Source organism: Aythya marila (genome assembly GCF_965140915.1).
Source record: "Aythya marila genome assembly, chromosome: 8".
NCBI classification, from domain to species: domain Eukaryota; kingdom Metazoa; phylum Chordata; class Aves; order Anseriformes; family Anatidae; genus Aythya; species Aythya marila.
The window spans coordinates 1,511,876-1,539,042 of NC_139049.1; the positions used below are offsets into that span (position 1 = coordinate 1,511,876).

General features: G+C 38.5%; 1 protein-coding gene across 2 annotated transcripts in view; it reads left to right on the plus strand.

The window, feature by feature from the left end:
• The window catches only part of RPAP2 (RNA polymerase II associated protein 2), a 41,155-nt gene extending 19,926 nt beyond the window's left edge, over positions 1–21,229 (plus strand). Inside the window, exons 12-13 of one of the 2 annotated variants that reach the window (XM_082766111.1) lie at positions 15,524–15,673; positions 16,266–21,227. In XM_082766111.1, coding sequence (XP_082622237.1) covers positions 15,524–15,673; position 16,266 — 151 coding nt within the window. In that variant the 3' untranslated portion in view covers positions 16,267–21,227. Of the gene's footprint in view, positions 1–15,523 lie in introns of both variants that reach the window. The other variant, XM_082766110.1, reaches the window with a different exon arrangement.
• The last annotated feature ends 5,938 nt before the right edge of the window (positions 21,230–27,167 follow it).

Here is a 27,167-nt window from a genome sequence, read left to right on the forward strand (position 1 = left end):
ACGGATGGTGCTCATAAAAAGGATTATAGTCTGTTAAATCCTCTGCAGCCTCCCCATCGCTACACTGAATAATGATGCATGTTGCAACTGGTGTAATGTCACTTAGATTGAGGAGTTCTTTGGGGTCTGAGTCAGAGTGCCTCTTTACTAGCTTCTGTAGCTGGTGAGGAGAACCTTTGCAGGACACATGTTCATATGTCTTCATTGAGTCCCAGACACGGGATGGCCATTTTACTCTTAACGCTAAATAGTGGAGTAAATAAGCAAGACCCTGAAAGAAGGTAATACTTCCTCTTTCCATCAGGACAAAAGACCATATACGCGTACCCTGTGGTGCAGGATGTTTGAGAACACAGACCAAAAAAGGCAGAGTGAGCATGGGATTTCATGGTCTACATCAAGAGAAACTATGAAGACCTCAAGTATTTTTGTTTGTTTGGAAGGGGCAGAGTTGTTTTGTTTCAAGTAGCAACTGTTGGACTTGCACCCCGTTCTGTGCATTGATATTGTGGCTCACCACTTCCTTCTCATGTATAGCCGAGGACTCGTATAGTGTACTTAACTTCATGGTGCAATTTCAGAGTGCCCTGACACTTTTCGTGGTATGCTACTGAGCAGAATCACTATTGTCATTACCATTGTAATTGACTTAAAGTGTCATCATGGCTTAGTACTTCGTATTATGTTATGATAGTGCTATCCTCTTTTCATTAAGAGCATGTGGATTAAATCTTTGTAGAATATGTAACAACATATCCTATAATATCCATGTGTAGGATTGTAACAACACCTAATTTCAGTGCTTAAATAAGACCTGGGCTCCCTTTAGAGTCTGCTGGCGTTCAAAATACCTTATTCTAAGTACTTGCACACCCTTGAGTCTATTGACTATTAAAAAAATCTGGGCTTCCAATTGTTCTAAAGGAAAGTACCTGAAACTAAACAGTGTGACTATATTTCTAAAATTATAAAATGATGGAGATCCCAACAGCAGTGCATTTATTCTTTCTAGTGAACAGCTGGATTTATTCAGTCGAACTATGGTATAAAATATGAACAGCCAGTCTGAGCCTCTGTTGAAAATCTAACCTGAGGCACTACTGTCTTTGTGACCAGCACACTCAGCAATGCTACATTGATTTTCCTAGAGTATACTTCCACAGCCAGAGAGTTATGTTCAAATAATTGCATTCATACCTACCATGGAGTGGGTGACTCTTTAAAAATGATCTGTAAAACAGATTTCTTATTTATTTGCCAGTTGGCAGTAGTAGATTCCTGTGTCTTCCTGTTGTAATATTTAGTATGTTAAACGAAATTTTATGTTATAGTAACAACTTTGAAATGTGAACTAGAATACAGAAATTATATCTTTTTTCCCCCAAAGAATTTTGCAAGATAATAAGTTGAAGCAGATAATAGGTACACATACAGTAGTCAAGAAAGAATGGAGAAAGCAGTGGGAAGATTGGTTGCTATACAAGCATGGGCACTTGCTGTTTTTAGTGTATACCCCTGGTACAGTCTAATGGAAAGCTTTCAAGATATTTTCAGGAAATGTCTGCTTTCATCTCACTTATCTGAACTGGCTGGTTCCAGTGAACTGTGGTCAGCTTCATCTACAAAGCCTATGCAAGAGGTTCCTCCTGCTAAAAGCTTTGAAACATTTCAGAACATTCTGGGATTAGTGTATATGCATTGGGCTGCAGTATTTAAAAAAACTCAAAATGAACATGATCACAAAACAAAAGCCATTGTTATATGTGTGCAGCCACTTTAGATAAATGTGTCATGTGGAGATGTACTCTAGAGGTTTACTCTCTTGGAGATAACAGTTCAGGAACTGGAGAATCTTGGGTTCAAGTACTCGTTTTTATTTCTTTGCCCACCAAGAGTATATGTATTGCTCAACACTGACATTTCTGCATTATTTTTAAGAGGAATTCAGATGTTTATGATATCTCTACTGTGTTCTCATCTGAATGTCTGAAATGTACTAACACATATCGGATATGAATCAGATTTGCGGAGTGACTGTAAAAAGTGCACTTATAGATAGGCTTTTTCCTACAGAGACCACATACAGATCAGCTGGATAATGCTTTATTTGGCAAGTCTGACGGTAGAAAATAGGTTCCAGCTGAAAAAAATCATTCCTCACTGAGCTAGAAATATAATTATTTCCCATTCTGAAACAGAGTTTGCAGGATCTGAAGTTCAAAAACCCTTTCTTTTTATAAAAGCATTTGAATTTTGTCCCAGACTTTGTCCCTACTCTTGGTCACAATCTGTAGAGTTATATTTCTGTGCGAAATAGAAAAAAGGCAAGTTTTTCTAACATGGTATAAATAAACAAATAACATTCTTCCCTTTTATTCTCTTTATAATTTTAGATTGTCATTTGGGTAAGTGTGAACTCAAATAGGTTTTCTGTTAAGCAGTTCTTACTTATCAGCACTTCCTAAGCAAACTCAATCTGCTTATTTGGCATGTTGTGCAGGAGATCAGTATTACTTTACTTCCTCCTAGCGTGTTGCAGTATTACTTGGGAAATATATATATAGAATGGTATTTTGAGGGATTTGCAGTGTTGCTCATTGGGATGTTAATAGTGCCAACATGAAAATTAATGAAATATCTTCTTCATTTGTAAGGGAGAAAATAGAAGAAGAAACATAAACAATTTGAAAGAGGTGTTTATCCCCATACAAAAAAGCATTGTGTTGCTAGCAGTGTTGTACAAGAAAGCAACCAGTTTTCTAAATTTCAGTGCAACATACATGTGCAACAACAGCTGCAGTCTTTTTCTGCTCTGGTATTTCTTGTGGTTAGCCTCTTGGATGGGATGTTTGGAAGTACTATACCCAGTGCAAACTGTCTGGGGTGAATCCAGTTCCAATTAGTTCCCCTTTACAGTTCTGGTCCTTGGTCTCATCAGCAGGAGTGGAGCCTTAGCATACCCTGTGTCCTAGACTTTTGCACGTCGCTAGCGGGTTTTAGAGCTTCTGCTTTAGTTACCCTTGGGAACTTTATATTCCAAATGTACTTGTGGTTTATAAATTAAAAGAATGATAGTAGGGAAAGTACTTTCTTCTGCCACTTCATTTTTGCCTTTTGTATGAGTAAACAAAAGATTTCTGTTGCAGCTTCTTTTTCAACCTTCTGACAGATAGCATGCCTGATTTTGGAAGACATTTTTATCGTGCTGACTCTTTGGGGAGCTACTCGGTCAGTGGAGTTCATGTCCTACTGAACTTCATGCCACAACTACATGCTGATCAAGCAGATCAGAAAAAGTGTCCAGCCCTATTAGAGGCAGAACTGTCTTAAATTTGTTTCTTGAAAAGATATATATTCAGCAAATTTCTTTTGTAATGTCATATTTTCCCTCCTGTAATTGCTGCATACAGCTTTGTTTATTGGAAGTAATGTCATTGTAAATTATATAGTTACACTGTAATATAGGCAATTCTGAACAGATAATGCAAGTATGGCATTGTGAGTAATACAATACCATTAACAGCTGCCCTAAACTTAGTTTTAAACATATTTTAATTTCAATCACTGTGCAAACTGAGCTGTTAATTTTGCAACTGAGTCCTGAAGCTCTAGCCTTATGGAAATATACTTGCTTCCTTATTAATAATTAATCTTAATACATTCAATGCAAACACGTTTTTTTTAACTATGAAACATTACCCATCTGTTAGAAGAAAAACATGACTGACACACAAACACATCTTTTATTTTCAGAGTTTTAACTTTATCTTGGTAAACTTTCTGAAGTTACATTTGCTGGGGACATAATACACAGGTGATGTTTTTGACTTAGAAGAAACTTTGCATCATAAGATGCAAATCAATGTTTATTTGGCTTGTTGTTTCTGAACAACAAGGAAATAAATTTAGAGGTATACATCATTGAAAGGTTACTACTGCTTCTTAGAATGTGATCTCCTGTTACTCTGTACCAGCATAATTTCTAGTATGGGTTCTAGATTAATTTGTTTTGTGCTGTGCAGAGTGTCATAACAATACCACTGTTAGCCTAAGAGATGTGTCCTGTTGTTCTTTCAGGTCTGCAATAAATTGTGCCCAAAGTAGAAGTGTTGCATTACTTAACTCTTCTGGAACCACTGTAACAGAAAAACTTTGATTATAGGAAATCCCCAAACGAACAGTAGCTTTCAAAGATCTTACCAGTTTTCTCCTTATAGTACATGATGCAGATTATGAAATGTAAAACATTATAATGCAAGACAGAAAGATAAACTGTCCCTAAAAAGACAGTACTTCATTTTGGGGATGCTGGTTTCTGTTGTCATATTGCTGTTGAAAGTGTCAGACCTGACATGGCAGACAGTGTTTTTGTAAATAACATTTTTTTAAGGAGAAGGAATCCTGCAAATAATGGAAAAAATGAAGAAGAAAAGTGGCTTTATGAATGAATTACGTCTTGGAAAACAAAACTAGTTGACTAACCGAGCAAAGTTACAATTTCTTTGGATCAGAGCAGTAGTCCAAGTAACTTCTCAAAGACCCATGCATCAAAGATCTATGTCAGCTGGGGGAAATGAACAGAGGTGCATTTCATTAGCTTTTATGTGGATAATGTTATGCTGGAGAATGTTGGTGTTTCTATAATACTCTATAGTAACCAGAGTGAAAGTGAAAATTACTTACAGGCATGAAAAATTTGGAGGGAGGAAGAGGTTACAACTAATTAATTCAGAAAGGAAAGAAATGCGTTTTGATACGATAAATGATAGTGAGTAGTACACTGATGAACTGAAGGCTTGCTTTCATTCCCTACTAATGTAGGAAACGAGTACAAAGAAAATTTGTACTTCTTCTTAGTTTGTTACTTCTTGACACATAAAAGCATTTTGGCACCAAGTGTGCTGATTCACTCTGGCAATAAAGTCCTGGTCCTGATATAGAATGTAAAGACAGAAAGTGAAAAATGTACAGTATTTTCTGAAATGTGTTCCTTTCATATTCATGAAAACAAGCAGGAAGTAGTCTCTTTGGGGAGTTCATTATGTTTAACTTTTGAAAGAAAAAAAAATGAACACAGTTGAAGCAAATCTATTCCTAGCATGTCTCTTTACTCAGCTGCATTATTCCAGGTGTTTGATTTGTATATTGGACTGAAAGGCAGATAATCAAGTTACAGTATAAGAAAGTTCTGAAACTAAACTATGGTCAATTTTATGATCATTGTTTCCATGGTAACAGAGTACAGGTGAGTACATTTTACAAAGTCAAGTATTGGCAAATTTTTTACCTAAGCACATTACGTTGTAGCTGTTCCAACTGTATGACAGTATATTTCTGATTTAATCTTTATTGAAGTGGTTTTTTTTGTTTTGGTTTGGTTTGTTGTTTTTTTTTTTTCATAGCATTGAGATAACGACTTGATGGGAATAGACTTCCAGTGTGTGGTAGCAACAAAAACACAGCAACTGCAAAAATGGCGGTACATAAAATAATACTGAATTCATAAAATGTGCCAGGTTGATACATTAATGCATCTTTTAGATATTAAATTGTCTCATTGTATGTTGTATGTGCCCAATAATATATACAAGAGTGTATATTTTACAAAGCACTTAAAAGGTTCAGGCTCTCTAAAGCTTAGGTCTTAGTATTTGCTAATTTCACTGTGACTTATACCTGTGCTTAATTTAATATAGCTAAGTAACCCAAGGGCTGCAATGGCATAGATTGCAGTATGTGGGAGGTGTCAAAGGAAAACTTTGTGGAACATAAAATGTAAGGAACAGAAGACTGAAAAGGATGAAAGGATCAATTTTAAAATAAATTTTAAATGTTTAAATTTTTGGCTAAGTTGAAAAAGAGGGAAAAACGGGAGCAAATGCTAGGACTGAGAAGTACTTTTGACCTGTCAGCTGGTTAGCAGGAAACAGACTTCACATAAATGGAGCTCTTTAAACAAGGCCTGTCCTTGAAATGTGTACCTAAGAAACTTAGATTTGTTAGAGGGAAACAGCTGATAGTGATTTCTTTTCTTCTGGGCTTATATTGTGAACATTCTATTGCTGTGGATTTATGCAGCTAAGTAAGCTAAATTGAAACCTTTCGGAACAATTCCTTGTATGAATGGTCTTTAAACGGTATTACTAAGTTCTGATTCTTTGTTTCTGTGAACTAGCACTGTAGTAATAACTTGGAATGTGGTGATGCAAAGGTGGGTACAATACTGGTTTAGGTATTTAAATAATCGTTCTGCAGTCATATCTGCTAATACAAAATGGTGAAACAGGCATTGATCCAGCTAAACTGAAAAGTACTTAGGATAAGAAACCAAGATCTCTGAGACAGTTTTGGTGCTTCCCTTGTCTTCTTGTCTGGATAGAGGTTTTTCTAATCCACTGTTAAAGAAATTTTCTGGAAGGTCTGTCTTGTACAAGACTGCCCAAATAATTGTTGTGGTGTGTTTTTTTTTTGTTTTGTTTGTTTGTTTTCTGAACCTGATATGATATTTTGTGGTCGTAGTCACTTTAAAATAAGCAAACATTTGAAAATAGAGTTCCTAAAATCCTTAATACAGGATGCAAATAGAACCATTCTGTATTGTTATAGCTTTAAGGGAGTCCAGTCCTGTCCTTGATTTTTTGTCACTGGCATTGTATCATCAAAGTATTTCCAGAGCGGTGGTTGTCTTCTTTCCTGTTAGACAGGCTAAGCTTGGGTGTGAAAACCAGTGATCTCCTAGTACTTAATGAAGTCAACTACTTAATGTTCCAGGAACAGCATATATCTGGCAAATGCTGGCAGAGAACGTGACATCATTTTCCATCTGTTGAATATTCTGAGAAGTGTAGTTCCTTTCCAGGACACTTACCAAGGGAACTTTTTTTGTTTTGTTTGTGTATACATAGGGTCAGGAAACTTGTTCAGAAGGAACATTATAGGAGTGGATTCTGTGTTGATGCTTGCATTTCAAAGGTTAAAGTAATTGTCCAATGAGAAGACTTGTAAAGTTACTCTCATCTGCATAGAAATTGCTGTGGTCATGCTTATGTACTGCTGGTCACTCACACGGAATTAGAATATGGGAATAGTGAGAAATTCCACTTCCAAGTTGCTTTTGAGGACGAACCGTACTACACCATTACGTTGTGGCAGAATTGTATGTCCAAGCCAACCTGGTCCAAGTCCCCTGCTCAAGCTGGGCCACCCAGAGCAGGCTGCCCAGGACCATGTCCAGGCAGCTTCCGAATGTCTCCCAGGGGAGAGACCCCCCAGCCTCTCTGGGCAGTCCCTGCTGGTGCTCTGTCACCCGCACAGTAAAGGAGAGCTTCCTGTCTTCCAGTTTGTACCCACTGCCTCTTGTAGAAACTCCCATTACTGCAGGTATGCTTTCTGTTTGCTGTTAGTTGTATTCATTCTTCTGTGCCAGGAGTGACGTTTTGGTCCCACTCCCAGGGAATGGAAGTTGACTACTATTTGGTTACCAACTAAATGAAAAGTGTGTGGGAGGTGAACTTTGAAAGAAGAAAAATATAATTATTGTAAGTATATACATAAATATGGTTCAAAAAACAGTTTTGTAGAAGCTGCATATGAAAAAGTGAAGGTAGTGGAAACTGTGAACAAAGCTACCTCTTGAATGAACCCTAAGTTTTGTAGTATGTTTGGATTAAGTAGGAATTCCAGTCATTGATTTTGTTTGTAGCATTGATTTAAGTGTAGTGGACAAAAAAACAAACAAAAAAATGAATAATTTAGTTTCTGTTGCCATCAGAGGATTAAACTGTGCATGGATGCTGTGGACAAGTCAGTACACAGTAATGAAGGGAAAGTTAAATAATAAATAAAATATAAACTGCACTTTAGCTACAAAAGTCTTGTCTTTATGATGAGAATAGGATCTTTAGGCTATATTTAAAACTAGACCAGAAGTACCTTTTTTTTCCTGCAGTAAGAAAATTATCTATTTCTGTCAGTTGCTATCATTCAACATTGTGTGTTTTATCTTTCTTTGAAGAAAACAGAAAACACAAATAATAAATTTGTGGAGATGAAAGAAAAATACCTCTGAATACTGACTTTCCTCTTTGGCCAATAGGAAGTACTAACAAAGGGTCCCAAAGTAGGAGTTGCTTTTATTTCATAGTTGCAAATGATACTAACCATAATCGCATTTTTTCCCACTAGTATAATTATTTAATTAAAAGGAAGACAACATGAGAGATATTTTTAAATACCACTGCATTATGTTTGTAAGTTAGATTCTTCCAGTTCAAGATTGTCTGTCAAATATTAATGTGTTCTAATGGAAAATTCACTTTAGGACAGTCTTTTGCTTTTAACAAGGTTTTCTGATTTATTTATTTATTTATTTTTAATGTTGAGCTTTTTAAATCATGCTCAAACTGAAGTAGTAAGAAATCAGTGTGTTTTTTTTTTTTTTTTAATGGAACTGAGCATAATGGCTAAATTAAATAATGGGGATGTAATGTTTATAATTTCTGCACGGTATGACTGTGAAACTATTTAAATATCCCAAAGATTATAATTTTTGTAAGTTCCATAGTATCGCAGCTTTAAGCTACAACTACACACACACTGTGCTTCAGATCGATTTTCTGGCTAATACTAACTTGCCTGATGGACATGTTTTGCCTCAATGTCTGTTGAAATCCCTGCTGTGATTTGAGATACTGCACTAACAAAATTGCTGTCCCTAGACAAGTATACTGTGTGTAGTGATACGCTGGTGAATGAAGGACTCTACCTCAAATTGAGCAAGTAGGCAGTGTGTTGGGTAGAACATCCAGAATGACAGTGATGTATTGACTTACACTGTCAAAATGCCCCAGCACCTTTCAGTAGGGATTTATGTAGTGGATAAATGCAGAAAGTTTTTCAGTTCATCCCATCAACTAATATTAAGGGATTGATACATTGGCCACCGTCCAGTTACATGGAGAGGCAAATGGTCTACAGGCCACAATGCCTGTCTATTTCAGTGAGTTTTACTGCTGATCTGTAACACTTGTTGTATTGACTCAGTCTAGTCATTTGTCTTAAACAAAACAGAAACTTACCGTTTAATCAGTTGCATTAGAGACTTCCGCCATAGGAATATAATTAAAATGGAATCTAAGAGTATATTCTGGAAAACTCTGCTATATTAAAAGAATGTCATTTCTGATTAGTAATATTTTTATTGCATTGCTAAGCCCATCAAATCTGTAACACAGGTTGTACAAATATAAAGTATTTGTTAAGGCACAAAAAAAAGAGTTCCTTGTGTGTTGACGGAGTAGAACAGATTATAATGGAATGGTTGCACCAATTTAACATGGCTTTGTGTATTTCCAGAGGGTTTTTAACACGTTATGAGATGAACTATTACTGAAAATGACGTGCAGCATGACACTGCTATTCAGGTTTTATAAACCTGTTCAAAAGCTTATTTACATCTACGGACAAGGTTTTGTGCTATCTCTTTTGGTTCAGTGCAAGGAGTGGGAAATTTACTGTAGATTGGTGCTGAAGGAGTCTTGGGCTGTTGATGAAATTAAAGTGCCTTGTATTACTGAAACAACTTTAGGGGTGCCTGTCAAGGTGACAGCAGCCTCCTTGGCACTGTCCTATGACCCACTGTTGATCCCAGAAGTGGTTCAACATGCTCAGCTTGGCCATCAGCCTGCCTTCTGCAGAAGGACTTGCTCTGGGATCCCCAGTAGCTTCTGCTTTGACCAGCCTTCCATGGGGTTGGTCTGAAGACAACACCCTCTCCTAGCACTTGCCAACCAGCACTGCTGCATATGGCACATTTTGAGCCACTCAGCACTGTGCTGATCCTCTACACCCTATAGAAGCAATCCAAGCAGAGATGATTTCACCTCGGAATGGTACGTGGGAAAAGGTACTCTTCTTCTTAATGCTCCTTGTAACTCCCCAAAACAGAAGATATTTAGGTAATACTGTCCTAAACTGTATTTTTGACAAAAAGAATATGTAAGAAGAGAAAATCAGGAAATACTCTGTTCTTGTAACTTAGTTCCTCTAAGTATTAATTAATTATTCATAAAGACGATAACCGCTGTCCTACATTCATGACTTCATTTTTCTAGATATGTAAGTGACTTGTAAGAGTCTTGCACATGTGAGTTTTGAGTGGAAATTACCCAGACTTCCAAATTAACTCCGTTATTTGTGACTCGTACGATGGTAGTAATTCCTGCTTTTGATTTGAAGACTTATGGCCACATGACAACAAAAGTGGTTCACAGGCATGCAACTATTAAGGCATTAAACTATATCTGATGCAGTAAGAAAACCAGCCGATACCCAGTTGTTGAGAACGAGTTTGCTTGTTTCGTGCAATAGTGTAAACTCTCAAATGTATTCCTATGTCTGCGTAGCAAGGGTAACTCAGCCCAATGGGGAAGAGTAGAAGTGATTATGGCCAGGAAAACATGAAGTGCAGAGAAGACAAAATGGTGTAGTTAGCTTTTAGCAGCCTGCTCAATGAGTCCTCAGCTAAAAATTTACATCAGCTGCTCTGCTTTCACAGCCATTTGATCACAGGCACGAAAGGAGCCATGATCCCTCACCAGTCTGTGCCAAACCCCAGCAACATGCTTCAATGTAAAGTTGTCACTGAAATATTTGTCATTTGTATCCAAATATTGGTGATAACCTTGAAAACTTTTAGTATTCAAGGTTTTCCTGTTCAGACAGAGATCTGTTTGATGTTTTCTTGTAGCTGATGGGTAATGATAAATGGCACTCCGCAGTGTGGCACCTGCACAGTTACATTGCTTCATGTTTTTTAGCATCATGTCTCCTAAATCAGTCCTCGTTGACAATGTGATATGACTTTGTCATAGCGGTGGAGCAAATATGCGTTGGCTTTTTTAAGTGCTAATAGTACGTTGCTGGAATGGCTGCTTGATCTTTCAGGCCCTTTACTAGCTACATTAAATCACCTGAAGTGATGCTTGAGGCTTGCAAACATTTTTATTCTCTATCAGGTGTAAACAGTGTGTGATTCCAGACCATCAGCTAAAATGCTTGTGGGATAAGAGCTAGCCATGGTCCAGTTGGTGACTACCCAAAGATAGCAGAAAAATGCTTTGGACAGCAGAAAAATGCAGGTGGGGACCCTTAGTGAGAGTCTGCTGAAGGCACCTTAGTCAGAAGCTTGTTGGCACCTTCCCTGAAGCACATATGTGGCAGTCTGTGACTGTTTGCTGGGGAAGGAAAAAAAAAATGTGCTGCCGCTATTTGCCACCAGCTCTTGCTTCATTTCCATGTTCTGAAATGAGTGTTCAAGAAACTTTTGTGATCATTGTTGCAACTCTGTCATCCTGGTTATGATGAGTGTAAAAAATATAAGTGCCTGAAACAAAAGCTAGAAGAAAAATGAGAGAATTAAAAGGAAAAGAACTATGTTGTGATGAATGTGTTAGTCATTCATAGTGCTCAAACACCTATAGTTGGCAAAAATGTTTATATCCTACTTTCCAAAGCTTTCTGCAGAAAGACAGGCGGCACGTGCCTGTTCCTTCATTCTGCTTTAGAATTCTGTTCTTGCTCTACTGAGCATGTGAAACAAGTTAAAGTTTAAATAAGTGCTTCCGCCACGCGACTTGCTTTTATTTTTTAAGATTCTGCCTTTAGAAATAGAAAGACTGGCAATACTTAGATTTCTCTAAGAGGGTGTAATTATTAGTTATATTGAGAATAAGCATATGGCTTTTGTTCATGAGTGTACAACTGCTGTGCATGGTATCAAGTACACTTCTGTGTACCCCTATTCTCTGCACTTTTTCTGTAAGTTTAAGTGGCCAATTTTAGAGACTGGAAAGGAAAACAACTCTTAGGTGGTTGTGTTCTGACCGTTTTCAGGTGCATGTTCAGAGATCTCCAACTTGGTGATATCATACAGGTGGCTTCGAAATTTTAGCTTTTTCAAAGGGGATTGCAGAGTTCATATTAAACAAGAAGTCCAGGAAGTTTTTCTTGAAGTCCAGTGTGTGCAGGGGAGATGGTTTTGTAAGTATTGTAAAGTTTATTTAGACAGACTTTTTGCATCTTTGTTTACAAAGTGCCAACTAGTGTTTTATCACCGTACAAAAATTGCCACTCTGCCATCGTCTTTTCTGAATGTATTCTGTTGTATTGGTTAAGGTAGGTGTAGAGCTGTGAACAAATCCTTCACACAACACTATCAATTTATTACGTTTACTCCATGAAATGTGACTGGCTTCTAGAAATGTTCTAATTTAGGTCAAACTTCAAAATGTACTTGTCAAATGTTTTTGTAAGGCGACTAATTCATAGAAAGCTTGGGGCTTGAGTAGAAGCACTGAAGCTATGTAAACATTCTGTAGTAGCCAGATGTCACTTAATGTAATACCTTGGTCTTCACGTGAATTTTTTTTGAACATGTAGCATATGTGGAATAGCCAGCAAATACAAATTTTATCACTCAGATACAGTTTGACATTCTTAACACTTTTTAAACTTTACAAAGACCTGTTTACCATATGGTGTAAGTGGGTGTGCAGGAAACGACACTGTTTCATGAAGCCTGATCTATACCGTACTACTTTTCCATGAAGTGAGCGTGAAAGTTTCCTCTTAACTGTGCTGAGGGCAATCCTTTGAAGCATAGGCATATAACTTTGGACAGTAACATCTGTGTGCACTTCTGTAGATGATAGTTGTTTGTTTTTAATCACTTAATCCTTTATACTCTCTTATTTGACTTTTTCACAACAGTTTGTTCCATGTTAATGTTGCAACATGTGAAAGAACTAACAGAAAAGCACCATTTATATTTTTCTTTTCGCTGCTGCAGTAACCAGTCATTATTGTCCAAGTACCTTCTGTCCTGTTTATATTCTGCCTTTTTTGAAGATGCTGAGAGTTTCAAGGCAATTCCACGATGCTTAAAGTTGAAATCCTATATATCATTTCATTGAATTATTCATGATAGTTTTTTTCAGAGCTATGGTCATTGTAGCTGGCAAGATAATGACTCCAAAGACTGTTCTGGTTTATTTGCATACTATTATGGTTTAATTCAGTTAGCATGCAAAGATGAGAGCACAGCCTTCAAGCTCTATTATGCAGTACCACAAATATACGTTGGACCAGTGTTACTAAGACCATGAAACTTATTACTCAGTGCAAACTGGCAAGTTGTGCTTGCTCAAAAGACAAAAGATTCTGCTTCTGTTCAAACAGCCATTTAAAAGCAGAACAGTACCTGAGAACCACTGCTTTTCAAATGACAAGTCAGAGCATCACTTAAATGCCAAAAGGACGCAGTTTTCCAAGACTAAAGTGTTTGTACACGTATTCATAAATGTATAATCCATTGCTTCATCTAGATGCCTTTTATTTAATAATTGCTAGAAACTTCTGTGTGTCTCTGAACTTACTTCTTGATTTTGTCTCCTGCTTATCAGATGATTAATAGCTTAATGACTTTTTAAATGAAGGTCATGTAAGAAAAAAAAAAAAAAAACAACAGCTAAAACTTATTTTCATTTTTTAAGTTTGTTCCTCAATATTGAATGCCTGACAGTTTCTCTGACAATACGAATACTTTTTTCTTCCTTAGCATGGGCTATAATAGCTGCTCTGTATACAGGATGTCTTAAACAGGGTGCGGTAGTTAGGAAATATTTGTAATTTATGAAACTATGTAATTTCACAAACTGCAGTTCCAAAAATACATACATACAAATGTGCGCACACACACACACATGCATGTATATATATGGGGGGAAGAGAGAGAGAGACTGTTTAGCCTGTGAGCTTTGTGGCATAAAGGTTTTGGTATGTTAGTATATTGCTTAAAACTGCATAAGATTTCTGCTCTTTTAGAGAAATTACTCTCTTAACCACAAGGTAGGAGAAAGAAAATTAAGTTAAAATGTATGTAGATCTACAATACTGCAGAGAGTGTTTTGCAGCCTCCTGGCACCAGCACTCAGGAAGTCATGACACCAGTTTATGCCACCAGTCTCTTCTCGTATACAGCCTCTTAAATCTGGAGAAGAGTGACTTGAAGAGTAGGGACAATGCATCTCCAGGTCTTTGACCCACTCACCTCATCTCCAGACCAACAACCTGAAGTGGTCACTCTGATCTTCTATCAGCAATTTCTGTTTCCCTGCTGATAAAGCATTATGATGCAAAAATCAACCTCCAGATTGTCAGCCCTGGTCAGAGGCACTCTGTTTTACCAGATTAAACAGTAACTACTGTAATTCTCACCAGGAAGGAGACAACTCAGCAATGTCTGTCAAATTACAGGAAAAAAAAATAAAAAAAAAATAAGTAGCCTCAGTCAAAACATCACAAATCCCACTGTGAATATTTCACTTTTGTGGGAGGATTCATATAGCAGTGTTAGTGCATCAGTCTGTTTTGTGCCACACCGTGTCATTACTTTGAGCATCCCTTAAAATCCTACTCACCAAGTGTCAGTGCTAGGTAGTTATTTAGCATATGCATATTAGCATATACATATTGAAATAGAATCAAAAATAAATGAAAAAATTCTTAATTTTATTAATGAAAAAATTTTGGAAACTTTTTTGTGTTAAGGAACTGTTTTATTTAATTTAAGTCTTATTATCTTTTTTGTTAATAAGATTGTTTTTTATTATTTGTTATATTGTATGTTTGTTATTATTGATTATTATTTGTTATTATCTTAGTTGTTACTTGCAGGCTCTTTGAGCTGCGAAGTTTATAATAAGCTGTAGACTACCTTGAGCAACTTCTTAAAAGCATGTAATTTCCCAAACATTCTAAAATGTTCCTGTATGGTGTCTATTTATCTGTGGCACTAATCTGAATATAGTTTTTGTGACCACGTGACTTCATTTTGTGCTGACTGTGGGGGCAGTCCCCCACATAAACGGACCAGACCCTCATGTATCTTACAAATGTAATGGTATGAAGCCTGACAGTGTGTGACTCTGCAGTTATGTACAACGTCTGCCAAGGTGCCCTGCTTAGAATTTATGGTTAAAATATTCTTAGTTACTTTAAGGTGAATTTTATACCTCTTTTATATTTCATTCGTACAAGGAACCGTACAAGTTCTACGAGATTAACATTTAGGAGCTTTTTGGTAAAGATAAAAATATTGACATTTATATTTTTTCTTTTTTATATGTAATTTTGTATTTTGTTCTGAAATTTGCTTATGGTAGATAGCATCAGTATACAACCAATTAGAGGCATACAAACTACTAGCCCATTTATTTCTATTTAAACTTTATTTAGTTTCACTATATCTTAATAAGATTAAATATTTCAGAACAGCTCATACATATTGTATATAATGTATACAGTCTTATGTATTGTACTGTAACAAACCAAGTGTGACATTATAAATCACCTTTCTTCAGCACAGTGCTTTGAACTTTTACAAGCCTTGCTTTTTTACATCTAATACTGCAAAGTCTCTTTAATGTATCAAAAAAATATATTTATTTATTTATTTATTTCCCAGATTGTCACAAATTAGTCCAGTTTTCAAGAACACTCAGACAAGCCCAACATACACACAGTTCCTGACCACGCTGCTAGAAGAACTGCATTTCAAAAATGAAGATCTGGAAAGTTTAACAAGAATATTTAGGAAGGACAGCCTACATGGATGGTCAGTCACTTCTAAGCTATTCTGCATTTCATAAAACTAAGCAAATTGATTATTTTAATTTCCAGCATTTTGTAAGTATGCATAGTAACTATAGATCGTATCAGCCTTAGTAGAAAATGTGTAAAGTACATTTTAAAGTATAGAAATATATATGGTATGGAAATGAGTGTCATGGTTCTGTCACTTACAGTAAATGCCAGCTGCTTATTACTTATCATTTTAATCTTTTGAGAATATATACTTGTTTTATATGTAGTTGGCTCACTGCAATTTTGGAGGGAATTTTTACTCAAGTTCTCTTAGGATTTACAAAAAAAAAAAAAAAAAAGAAAAAGAGTGGCTACAATGGCTAAGTCTCAGCACAATGTAATTGTTTTATTTAGTCTGTGTGATACAAAGTTAAGCTAAAAGCTACGCATTTTTTGCAATAACGCTGAGACCACATTTTGCAGTCTGGATAGGTGGGGAAAAAATGAGAGCACATAGCTTATGTATGCTGACATTCAACAGATTCAATAAATCTAGCATCATAGTATTTAATGAAATAATTTGTGTGTTAATATTACTGATCTCAGTCCTTTGTTTCCCACAGAACAAAACAATCATCTTTACATCTCCCGCTATCTGAAATAAGGGCATGGAGAACAAAAACGCACTTTCAATTGTTGGATATTTTAAAATGAAAAATAAAATTAAGAATTCATTGTACTTCTTGCACTTTTGCTTTCTCATTTCTTTCTCATGAAGATCTTTGAAGTCATTTGCAGAAGCTGACTCAGTAACAGCAGTTCTTTAAGGTATGCATAAAAACTAGTTAAAATGTGGATGGTCTGAAGACTGTATTTAGAAGCAGTAGAAAGGAACCAGGATTTTTTTGGTTTGGATTTTTGTTTGGGAAATTTTGACTCAAATTTGCCTACAGTAATTGGGGAAAGAAAGAAAAAAATCTTGCAGGTTAAGAACACCACTGCCTTCTTTCCAGTTGACTGAGTGGAGGGAGCAGTATTCTTTAAGAATGATGGAGATGATACACATTGATGTTTGATCTATTGCCAGTTTATCTTGCTACTTCTAAAAAAAGGTGTGGTCCTTGAACTTGTGTAAAAGGTTTCTAAACATTCTCTAATCGTTACTAATTTTGACTTCAAAATAGGTTTATTTGAAATTTATTTTTTTAAGACTAATTTTTGTCTTTCTGTAGTTATTTCATTTAAGATAGCTGTGTTGTTTAGATTGAGTTCAAACTTGCTCCTATTATTAAGTGATTATGAAATGCAATTTAAGAGTAATCCACTGGTAACTCTTAATGATGCAATATACCATCTAAAGGCATAGTGCTCAGTTCATAGGACGCTTTTTTGAGAGACTTGAAAATAAAGTTGTAACTTACTGTTTAGTCTGCAGCAAATGCAAGCAGTAGTTAAGACTGAAGCAAGACTTACCAGGACTACTGTATAGCAACTCTATTTAAAAAACAGAGTTTATTCCTTTGTCTGGCTTCCATAATTGGATGCTGAAAGTAAACTCTGCACCTCCTTTATTGCTTGGTAGTTACTTCACAATAATTGAGATAAATATGTTGATTCCCCCAACACACAGAAGCCCAGGCAGCTTTTTTCAGTGGCAGCTCAATTGTACAGTAGAGTTTATTTAGGTGATGCCTGAGTTTTGCTAACATACCTTGTAATGGGAAGTCTTGTTCAGTTTAGTTTGTAAAAGCACTGATTTAGAACGAAGTAAACCTTTAATGCAGAGTTATAGCTATGCATTTTTCTAAGTGTGCAATAGGAGGAAAAAATACCCATCATGATCAGAGCATCTGATGTTAAATTCATAAGAATGCATGCTGTAATTTAGTTAGAAGGTTTTTGTGTTTTGTTTTGTGTTTGTTTTTTTTTTTGTACTGTGATGGAAAACTTTTTACTAGATACTTATGCAATAAAGGGACAAGACATCATCAAAAGATAAGCTTTTAGAAGACTGAGTAATAGGTAAGCTACACTGAGCAAAACTTTAATCTTTAATTTAATTCTATTCAATTCTGATTTAGCAAGGTATTTATTTATAGGTGTATAGATCTACATCCCTAGAATCTATATCCCTATAGCCCAGCCAGCCACTGTTCTGATCTGTGGCTGTTTACCTTGGGACGTAGAGATTATAACTGCCCCATGACAATGCTGCTATTAGGTGTGAAAAATGTACATCAAACTGGGAATATAAACATGTTTCATCAGGCTTGCTGTCTTTTCATTTGAAAAGTTTTTACATTTCCTGTCATTTTAGTGGTTTGGGTTTTTTTGTTTGTTTGTTTGTTTTGCTATTTTTAGTCCTGGTCTTCAGCACTTACTGCGTTGGAAACACATAAGTTTGTAATAAGACTGAAAAGGTCACGTGTCCAAAGATCTTTTTGTCAGGGTTCACTGTAACTGCTTTTACTTTCTGCCTTTGCAGCTCAAAAAAGTAAGCTACCAGGATTTTTGCATCTCCTCCCGAGCAGCTGGACAGTAAGCTCACTCATTCTTTTCTTTGTGTTAAGTGAACAGAATAACCTTTCTCCTTCCATGACCTTCTTACCCAGTCCAGAGGAAATACTTCTGTGATAAGCTGGAAATGCCCTGAAGGGATATTCTTCACTTACCTATAATGATCTTATCTCTCTTTAGTAAAACTTGTGTAAATAAATGCAGAAAGTGTGTATATACCCATTACTTTCAGTAGTGGGAAAGCTGTAGACTCATTTCAAGAGGATCTTTCATACTACCAGCCTTAACCAGTTGTGCAAAGAGCACAAACTCAAGCACCAAAAATTAAGTTCATTTATGTAGTTTTCTTATGAGCATGTTTTGTAACAGTTTAACTGCTTAGAAATGTTCAAATCTAGACCTTGTGAGCTTAAAGCTAGTTTCTGCTACAACTATCTGTCATTTAGCTGATCTAACTTTTTCAGCTCACTTTTTTTTTTCCTTCTCATTTTGGTTCTGTTTTTAGGCAGATGTTTTTTTTGTGGCCTGGTTGCTATGCTTAATGTTTTTTCTTCCTATGTTTGTTGAACAGGTGAGAACAAGTGAGACTAGGCAGAAATGGTGCTTTTTAGCCTCATCTCAGATTTACTAAATTTAGTGGCTCACTTGTAAAAGCCTCCATTTCTGAATGAGCTAGGCAAAGCCATCAGTTACTTAGATCATAAGGATCATGAAGTCCTGGTAGTTCATTACAATAGCTATGTAAATTATCCAATTCTGTGTGCCCTGGGACCTGTGGCAAGGCAAATACAGTATGTGTTTTTGTTGTTGTTGTTTGCTTGTTGTTTTTTTTTTAAGGGGGGGAGGTGTTTTACATCTCTTTATGTGACAAGTAATTTCTGAAAGAAAACAGTGTTAATATCCACATATTAAAGGAAACACATATACAAGGAAAATCAATGGTTGTTCAAGGTTACGCAACAGTCTTTGTGTTGATAAAAGAGGATGGAGGAAAAGCTTTTGTCACGCAGCTCAGGCCACGGCCTTGTAAATGCTGTCACTGTAACTACTGCACTCCATAACACTGCATTTCCTAGTACAGAGATCAATCCCTTCACTGCTACAGTTCAGTTCTTTGAGCCTTTTGACCAACCTTAGTGATTCTTCATGGGAAAAAAAGGGGACTCTGGTTATTTAGATAGTCTCAGATGAGATGCATTTGGGGCCTCAAGGCTGCATCACGCAGCACCTAGATGGTCACCTGGATTTTCACTCTTCACACTCAGTGAGTAGTGAGATGCAGCTGTAGGTGTGTGGGGTTTGTTCAGTGGTGGTGGTGAATTCTGTATATCGTAGTGCTGAACCTGCGTGCCCTATCCACTTCTCCCTGAGTTGACGGAATCTGAATTCCACAAAATACAAGAGGGGCTGAGCAGCTCAGCTTGGCAGTGAGGCTTAGCTGACCCTTAACCACTGGAGAGAAAAGAACTGACACGCATCAGGAGAAGAAGAAAGAGAGAAGCGGAAAGTGGTATTCACACCTTCTAAATTTAGTTATCCACCCGTAGCTACCTGCCACTCTACTTCAGAGAGAACTGATGCGCTTAATTTACGTTCTCTAAGTCATACCTTACTGCACTGTATGAAACAGGTGCCTCTCCCCCTATTTCCTGGTGGCAGAAAGAAAGCAGATAGAAGTCAGCAGAGAGCTTCAACCATAGCTGACTCTCACTGGAGCCATTTGTTTAGTAATTAAAGGCCTGCCACTGCCAAGCAGGGTTTCTGAGCAGCCTGATCCTGTTCGGTTATTGTGATGGCTACCATTTCACACAGAATTATTTTTCTTGTACTGTAAGAGTTAAAACAAAAAGAATTGAAGAAGTGAATGACAGTCTTTTGGAAAAAAAATTAATGTCACTGTGTTGAAAGTACATCCAGGAGGTAACAGTCTCGTTCTGCAACTTGCCTCTACGCTTTCCCCACTTTCTGTTCATTTCTGCAATTGCGTACGAACATCCACTACTGTGGGTGGCATTTAGCTTGATCTCACTGCTGTAACGGGTAACGCTGCTGTCATTTCCAACGAGCATTAAATATTGAAAACCCAGAACCAGCCTCTCTTTGGCAAGTCTTAAGTTTCCATAAGTGGCAGATGGTATATAAGGCAGGGCTAGGCACTTGTAAAGCTCTCTGTTTCTCAACTGCACCTCTACCACCTGACAGCCCGTCCTCTTCTGATTAGAGTCAGAGGAAGTAGGTGTGCCTGCCATTAGCAAAGACAAAGTAATAGTACTAGAGACGTTGCCTCCTGTGATCTTTCTTTTTGTGATACTTCATCTGAGAACCACTTCTCCACATAGACTGCAGGCAGCTTCAGGAGGTGGGCTGCCTGGAAGGTGCTCTAGGATGAACTGGGACATGTGTGGTGCTAGGCAGGATTTGGTTAGGTGGGGGGAGAGATCTGGAAACCTCAGCCTTCAAGCAGTCATCATTTAAGCACTCTGTCTTAAAAAAGCAAGTAAAAGCCTACACTGCCGCAGTAACTGATCTGGATGTATGTGATTCGTGTTAGTCATTCCCCCTTGGTTGCTAGAAACTACAGAGCAAGGCACAACAAAACAGAGCAAACTAGCACAAATGAGCAACAATTAGCAAGAAAAAAGGTGTGTGTAAGAAGCACAGGCCTTATCAATCAGAGGAATGCAATAATCATGGTCCTCACACCACTTGAGTTGTCCACTAACTGTTTTTTTGCTATGCTATCCTGCAGTTCACCCAAGAGAAGGGCTGCCTAACCAGTCGCCTTTCCAAGCATGAGCTTGAGCTGATACCTTGGTGCTCATAAGGCAGCCACATCCCACCACTCCAAAACCTCCTCCCTCCAAAGTCAGTCCCTGGGATGCTTTGGTTGCCTTTGTTTTATAGCGAAAGTCTTCAGGACATTTTGCAAGCTGAGATTACCTGCAGGAGCTGCATGCAGAGATCAGAGAACAATGCCCGTGCATTGGTACATCCTACACCATTGCAAACCACATCAAATCAGTGCCATTTCTGGTGCTTCTTAGCCTCTTAAGATTCCTGGTATGTGTAACTGAATTGAACACGGAGTGGGACAGCAGCAGCTTCCTGAGAAGTCCGATGATTTGGTTAGAATTAGTCATCGCCACAGCGAGGCTGATTGACTTTGGATACAGCTTTAATCAGCTACAAACACAACAGGATTTACATCATAAATCTTGCCTTTCTGTTTTACTCAAATGGGAGTGTCTACAAATCAGGTTAGTATTATTTAACAGTCAAGTAGTTAAGTAACAAACAACAAAAAAAAAGAAGATGGTAAGTGGTGGTATTATCTAAGAAGCCAGAACAACCTTGCTTACAGCTGCCAGCTAAGATCTGACTCATCTAAGCTATTTTATAGCAACCATATGTTAGGCATGTGTATCTCACCTATTATGCAAAAAAAATGATAACGTTTCCTAATCAGGCTTTGCCACTGAGCAGGATTTTCCGTGAACTTCTCGATATTGCAAGCACTATCCACAGCATGTTCCAGACACTCCTGATTTGTTAATTTAACAAATCGAATAAATGGCTATAAATCTGGGGCTAGTACTGACTCAGCGGGGTCATTTTAAAACATCATTCCATGTTAAAAGGTAACTTCAGAATACATGCACTTCTTGTACAGAAAACGTGGGTGTTTCAAGTTGGTCTGGAAGCAGGAGCTACCGCACGAGACGTTAAAAAAAAACTATCCAAGGCAATGCAAGCAGTCATACAGCACAGTCACTTGCATAGCCAGAAAAGAGAGGGTGAAGAATAATCATGGCGTTTTAACAAAGGCAGAAAACATTATAAACACCCTTGTCCGTTACTTTTAGCCAGATTTACATACAGGTTACTTCTTCACAGAAAGCTGCCTCAGCCTACACAGCTCTGCAATTCCAACTTGCTCCATCTTGGCTGGATGTCTTGAGCACCGGTCAAACTTCCATCTGTCCTGACTATTCCCAGGCTCTTGCTGCAGCACCTGGGTACTCTAAAGGACGGGGGGATGAAGCCATGGTCCCAACGCTCCCTCCTGGTCTCTGAAGGGCAGTAATTTCACTGCTCAATGCCTTGACAACAAAGCTCCCATTGACACAAATGAGAGCAAGCTGTTGTCCTGGCAATTGTATCTCATTTAGAAATCATGATTTATTTATTTATTTATTTATTAAGAAAAGTCCTTCACTTAAAAGCTTGTTTGAATGCATTTTTTTTTTCTAAACTGCAGGCGGTCACTAAATAAAAAATAAAATAAAAAACAAAGTGGATATTCTTGATGCTTAAGATCCTTGGCTTATTATAAAATGTCACAACTATAACTGTAAACTGTTTCTTATTATGATAATTTTCCAGAGGGCATTTGAAAGCTTGACAAATAAGTAATTTTACAGACAGCATGTTAGCCCTCAACAGCTCTGGGTCAAATGAATGTCATCTCTGCTAACTGTTTGTTTCTGAGATCCTCCCAAGCTCTGCTTCTTTGTGCACTGAACATTTGATGCTTCTTGTTTTTCTTCTATAACCACAGATGTGCCCTCTTCAAAAAAACTCACAATCTCAAAAAGCTAAACTGACAAGCTGAGTGTCAAACCACACACCCCAAGCAGCAAGCAGTGCTGAAGAAAAACAGAATCACGCTTGAAGAAAAACAGAAGAAATCACACAAATTGTTTCCAAAGAATGAATCTGAAACATTTTTGACTTGGCACAAGCCCTGTTTTTTTATCTACACGAGGATTTCAAGCTTTTACATCCATTTACTGTATAAGCAGAGGCTGCTCTCTAAAAGAGGTGAAGCTGAACAACACTTTGCACTTTCCTGTTATGCTTAATTCTCTCTGAGCCAAACCGGGACCGAGATGGGGCTCCTGGTTTGCCAGCAAGCAGCCCGGGCACCTACAAGAGGCACAGGGCAAGCGAGGCCACGAGTGCGAGGTCCCTGTGCGCTGCGGAGGCTCTCTGCTTTGCTAGCACAAAGGTGACAAATATTTACAAGCTAGCTTGGCAGCAATACCTTCAGTCACCAACCAGGAGTCACAATGCTGCCACACAAAGGAGAACGTGGAGGAGCAGTGGGGAGATCATTTTCACACTGAAAAAATGTGTATGATCAGCTAGCTGGTTTCTTAATTATTCTGTCAAACAGATGTTGCAGCCTGCTGGCACCTCGTCTCTGCAGTTCAGAACTTGTCACAGCATTAAACACAATTTGAAAGCACAGCTACACGTGTGTACTTGGCTGCCTTGAAGGCCGTTAGTCTGCAACGGTAAGATGGCACTGCTGTGCAGGTTTCACTAGAAGCACCACCTTTTTTTTTTTTTTTTTTTTTTTTCCTTTCTAAATCTGGTGATTCAAAGGTAAGACATCAATCTGCAGTTCTGGTATTTGACTGCTGATCTTCTGTAAGATCTGTAAAGCAAGAGCAATGCTGGATCCTGGGTTCCTTCAGATATATTTTAAGGGTCCGAATCAAAAGCACAGGATTTTTTCCTAGTTCATCTCTATCTGATAACCTTGCCTACAGAGGAGATGCCTGAAGCAAAGCTGATAAGGTCACCAGTACTAAGAAGTACAAGTGTCCGGGGGGCACAACAGCACAGATACATATCTTCACATTCCTGTTTCCTTTGCAAACAGGAGGAAGGAAGTTCCCTGCCTGAGAGCTAGCAAAATACAGTTTCCAAGAGCCACAGACTGTCAGAAGTACCAATTCCAGTATTTCACGAATGATGCACTTACTTCGTCAGGCTGTTCTATACCCAGCGCTACTGAAAGCCTTTTGCTAACAGTACACAACTACGTACTGCGGTGCTCAGAGCTGCACTCACCCCACCCCATTTCCTCTCTCAGCTTTGCTTGTCTCAGCCCTCCTCTTCCAAGCCTTCGGGGGTCTTCTCAACCCCGTGCCTCACCAGCCCTCTCCCTGTGGGCTGTATCAGCCTCCTGGACAGCTCACGCCCAGCACCTCACCTCCCAGCTCCTCGTCCTTGGGGCACAGCCAGGTGGGCTCATCCCCTCTGCCCCTGAGCACCTGCAAGACACCCACCGCAGTGCTCGCCATCCCAAAAAAGGGACAACCGCCCCCTCTCTGCCTTTAGCCCTTACAGCAGACTTGCAAAGGCCATGTGCCCATCACACCCGTGGCCTCCAGCACCAGGAAGGCACTGCCACACTGCAGGTCACCTCCCCTCGGGCGTACGAGGGCTGCTGGACATGCAAAGAGGACTTCTGTAATGATTCGTACAGCAGCATCTATAGATTATTATGAAACTTGTTTATAAAACAGATATGAATCACCCAACAGCTAAAGCAGTGCTCCTGTGCGGGGCTGATTAAGATTTTTTTATGCAACTTCTTTAATCAGAAGAGGCCTACTTGGTTGAAAATGAAACTTCAGCAGGAAAAGGTTGGTTTTGATTAATTTCTCAACTTGAAAAAGTGTCGAAGTTGACAGTATGTTTCAGTTCAACATTTCTAAACACACGAAAAAGGGAAAAAAATAAAATCATGTTTAAAGTTACTTTTCATTTTAAGATGACATTAATTTCGCTATGATCAACTGGTTTCCAGCCATTTTAACAGATTTCACAGTATTTTTCCCCAAAATTCATATTTTCATTTCTCTAACCAAATTGTACAGGAAAAAATATTGTAAATACTTGTAGTAGGTTAGCCTCTATAAAGATTACATTTGAGTGTTTGCATAAATACAGTTTGTTCTTGTTTGTTTGGTTGTTTTTTGTTTTTTTTTTTTTTTTTGAAACTAACGTGATGAGAAGCAGCAATACCTTTGTTCAGAATTTAATTCCCATACCAGACTCCCCAAATAACACAGCCTTTATCCCTACAGGCTGCTGCCAACCATAAGCCATTCTCTTTCATAATGCAACCTCAGGGAAGATGTTATGCTCAAAGAAGAGATGCATTCCTACTTCTGTCTAATTGCTGTAAGAAGTTGTCAAGATGGATCAAATTGCAGGATTATGCTTATTTTTCGTTGCTTTTTTTTTTGACAAAGTCGATTGTCTTACGACACATCTTTGTGCACTGGGGAGAGCTCTTTACCATCTGAGGCCTCACTTGTAAGGATTATCAATTAGCAGTTTCATCATCAATGTCAAGGCGCCTTCCAAAGATAGGTAACCCCTTTTCACAGAAAAGGAAAGTGAAAGGGGAGAGGAGTGACTCACCCAGGCACGTGGACTGCCAGACACAGAGCCAGAAATAGACTCGGGGCTCCTGGTACCCGCATGCATGGCCTGGGGACTAAGTCGGCCTTCACCGAAATCGATAGGAGGCATCCCATCATTCTGCAAAGGAAAAATCCCCTTCACACATATGCACATGCATCTGTAGTTCAAAATATATTTGTTTTTTTCTTGGTGATGTGTGCTGTAGTATTTCCCTTATGCTTCTGTCTAGCCGTACCCAGAGCTGAAAGAAAAATAAAGCTTAATTGAACACTTCTCTGTTACCTTGTCTTGATGTTGCTGATGCTATAAACTTGGCTCCATATCGAATAAAAAATTTACAGCCGAATTGGGTCAAATTTTCATAAGTATTCACCACCAGATGCGGGTCATATTTGTAGATATATCCACTGCAACCTTTAGACTCGATTTTCATGGTTAAATATGTTGAGGCCAGGCATGTCAAAATAAAAAGACACTAAGATCTTGTTATTTTGACGTGCCTGGCCTCAACATATTTAAACTAAAAACAGGCCATTTGCTCTGGCCTCAATTGTGAATGCCGAGGTTTTTGACAAATCTGGGCCACCTTGTCTGCCTTTTTGTCTATTTATAACCTTCCTGTCCATTGAAGAAGAAAGATGAGGCTACAGGCACAGGGGGGGCAGAGGGCTGGGACAGACCCGCATGGGAGGCACTTGGGCCCTGCAGAGTGCAGGACAGGAGCATGCTGGGGATGGAGAGGTTGAGATCCTCTGCTCAGTACACTCAGTGGCCTAGCCCAGGGCCTTTAAACTGACCTCACGGAGAAGGTAGCATGGCTACTGCAGTACAGTGGGCTATTCTGGTCTATACGAGAAAGAAACCAGGATGACAGCGGCCTTTCCTGTCAGTCGGCACATGCACTAGACCAACTAATGTTAGGTTTTAGGAGTCTTGCAAAACTGGAGCAAGTTTGAAAGCAACACTGCATTTCAGTATGTTTCAAGTAGTAAAAGATGAAAGGGGATATGAGAGAGGCAATCCATGGAAGTCAGGTGGTACAACCCCAGTTCTGGGCTGATCTGGTGCTCCAGCGAAGGAACAGATGCATGGGGACTGGGCAAGGGGGGAGCTGCTCACGAGAGCACGTAGTTTTGACAAAATAACCCTGACTTTTTCCCCTCCCAGTAAGACTGGGAATCTTGAGTTACTTCTACCAGACAATAAACCCTTCCATCGGGGAGAAAAAATAAGAATGGCACGCATTAAGTGCACTGATAAGGAAGGGCCAGCACCAGGTGCTGTGTGGGAGCCTCAGCAGTGCAAGGGTAAGAGGACAGATAGCATCAGCAGAGGTTTGGAAAGAGAAAAAGGGCAACAACAGGGGCTTGGTAGACAAGGGAGCAGCAGATCAACTCCAGGTGAGGAAGAGAAAGGGCTGGAAGAAGCAGTAATGATGCCAGAATGTCCAAAAGGGGAGCTGGCAGAGAACATCAGAGCACGCAGAGCAGTAAGGTGATGAGGGGGTAGGTCAGTGCCCCTGAGCGACCTGAATCACATGGTCACAATGGGTTTTTAATACAACCAGATGCAAGGGGACCCACACGGGGGAAAAGAAATCAAGTGCATGCAGTAGGATGAAAATCTGCCTCTGAAAGCAATGGTGGAAACTGGGGTACAGAGTCACTCTGAGTAAACAGTTCCACTCAGCGCCCAGCATGAGGGCATAAATATGCTTTTAGCATCTGCATCTACATACCAGTGCTACATACCTCCTATCTCTGGACAGATGTTTCTTTCAGTGC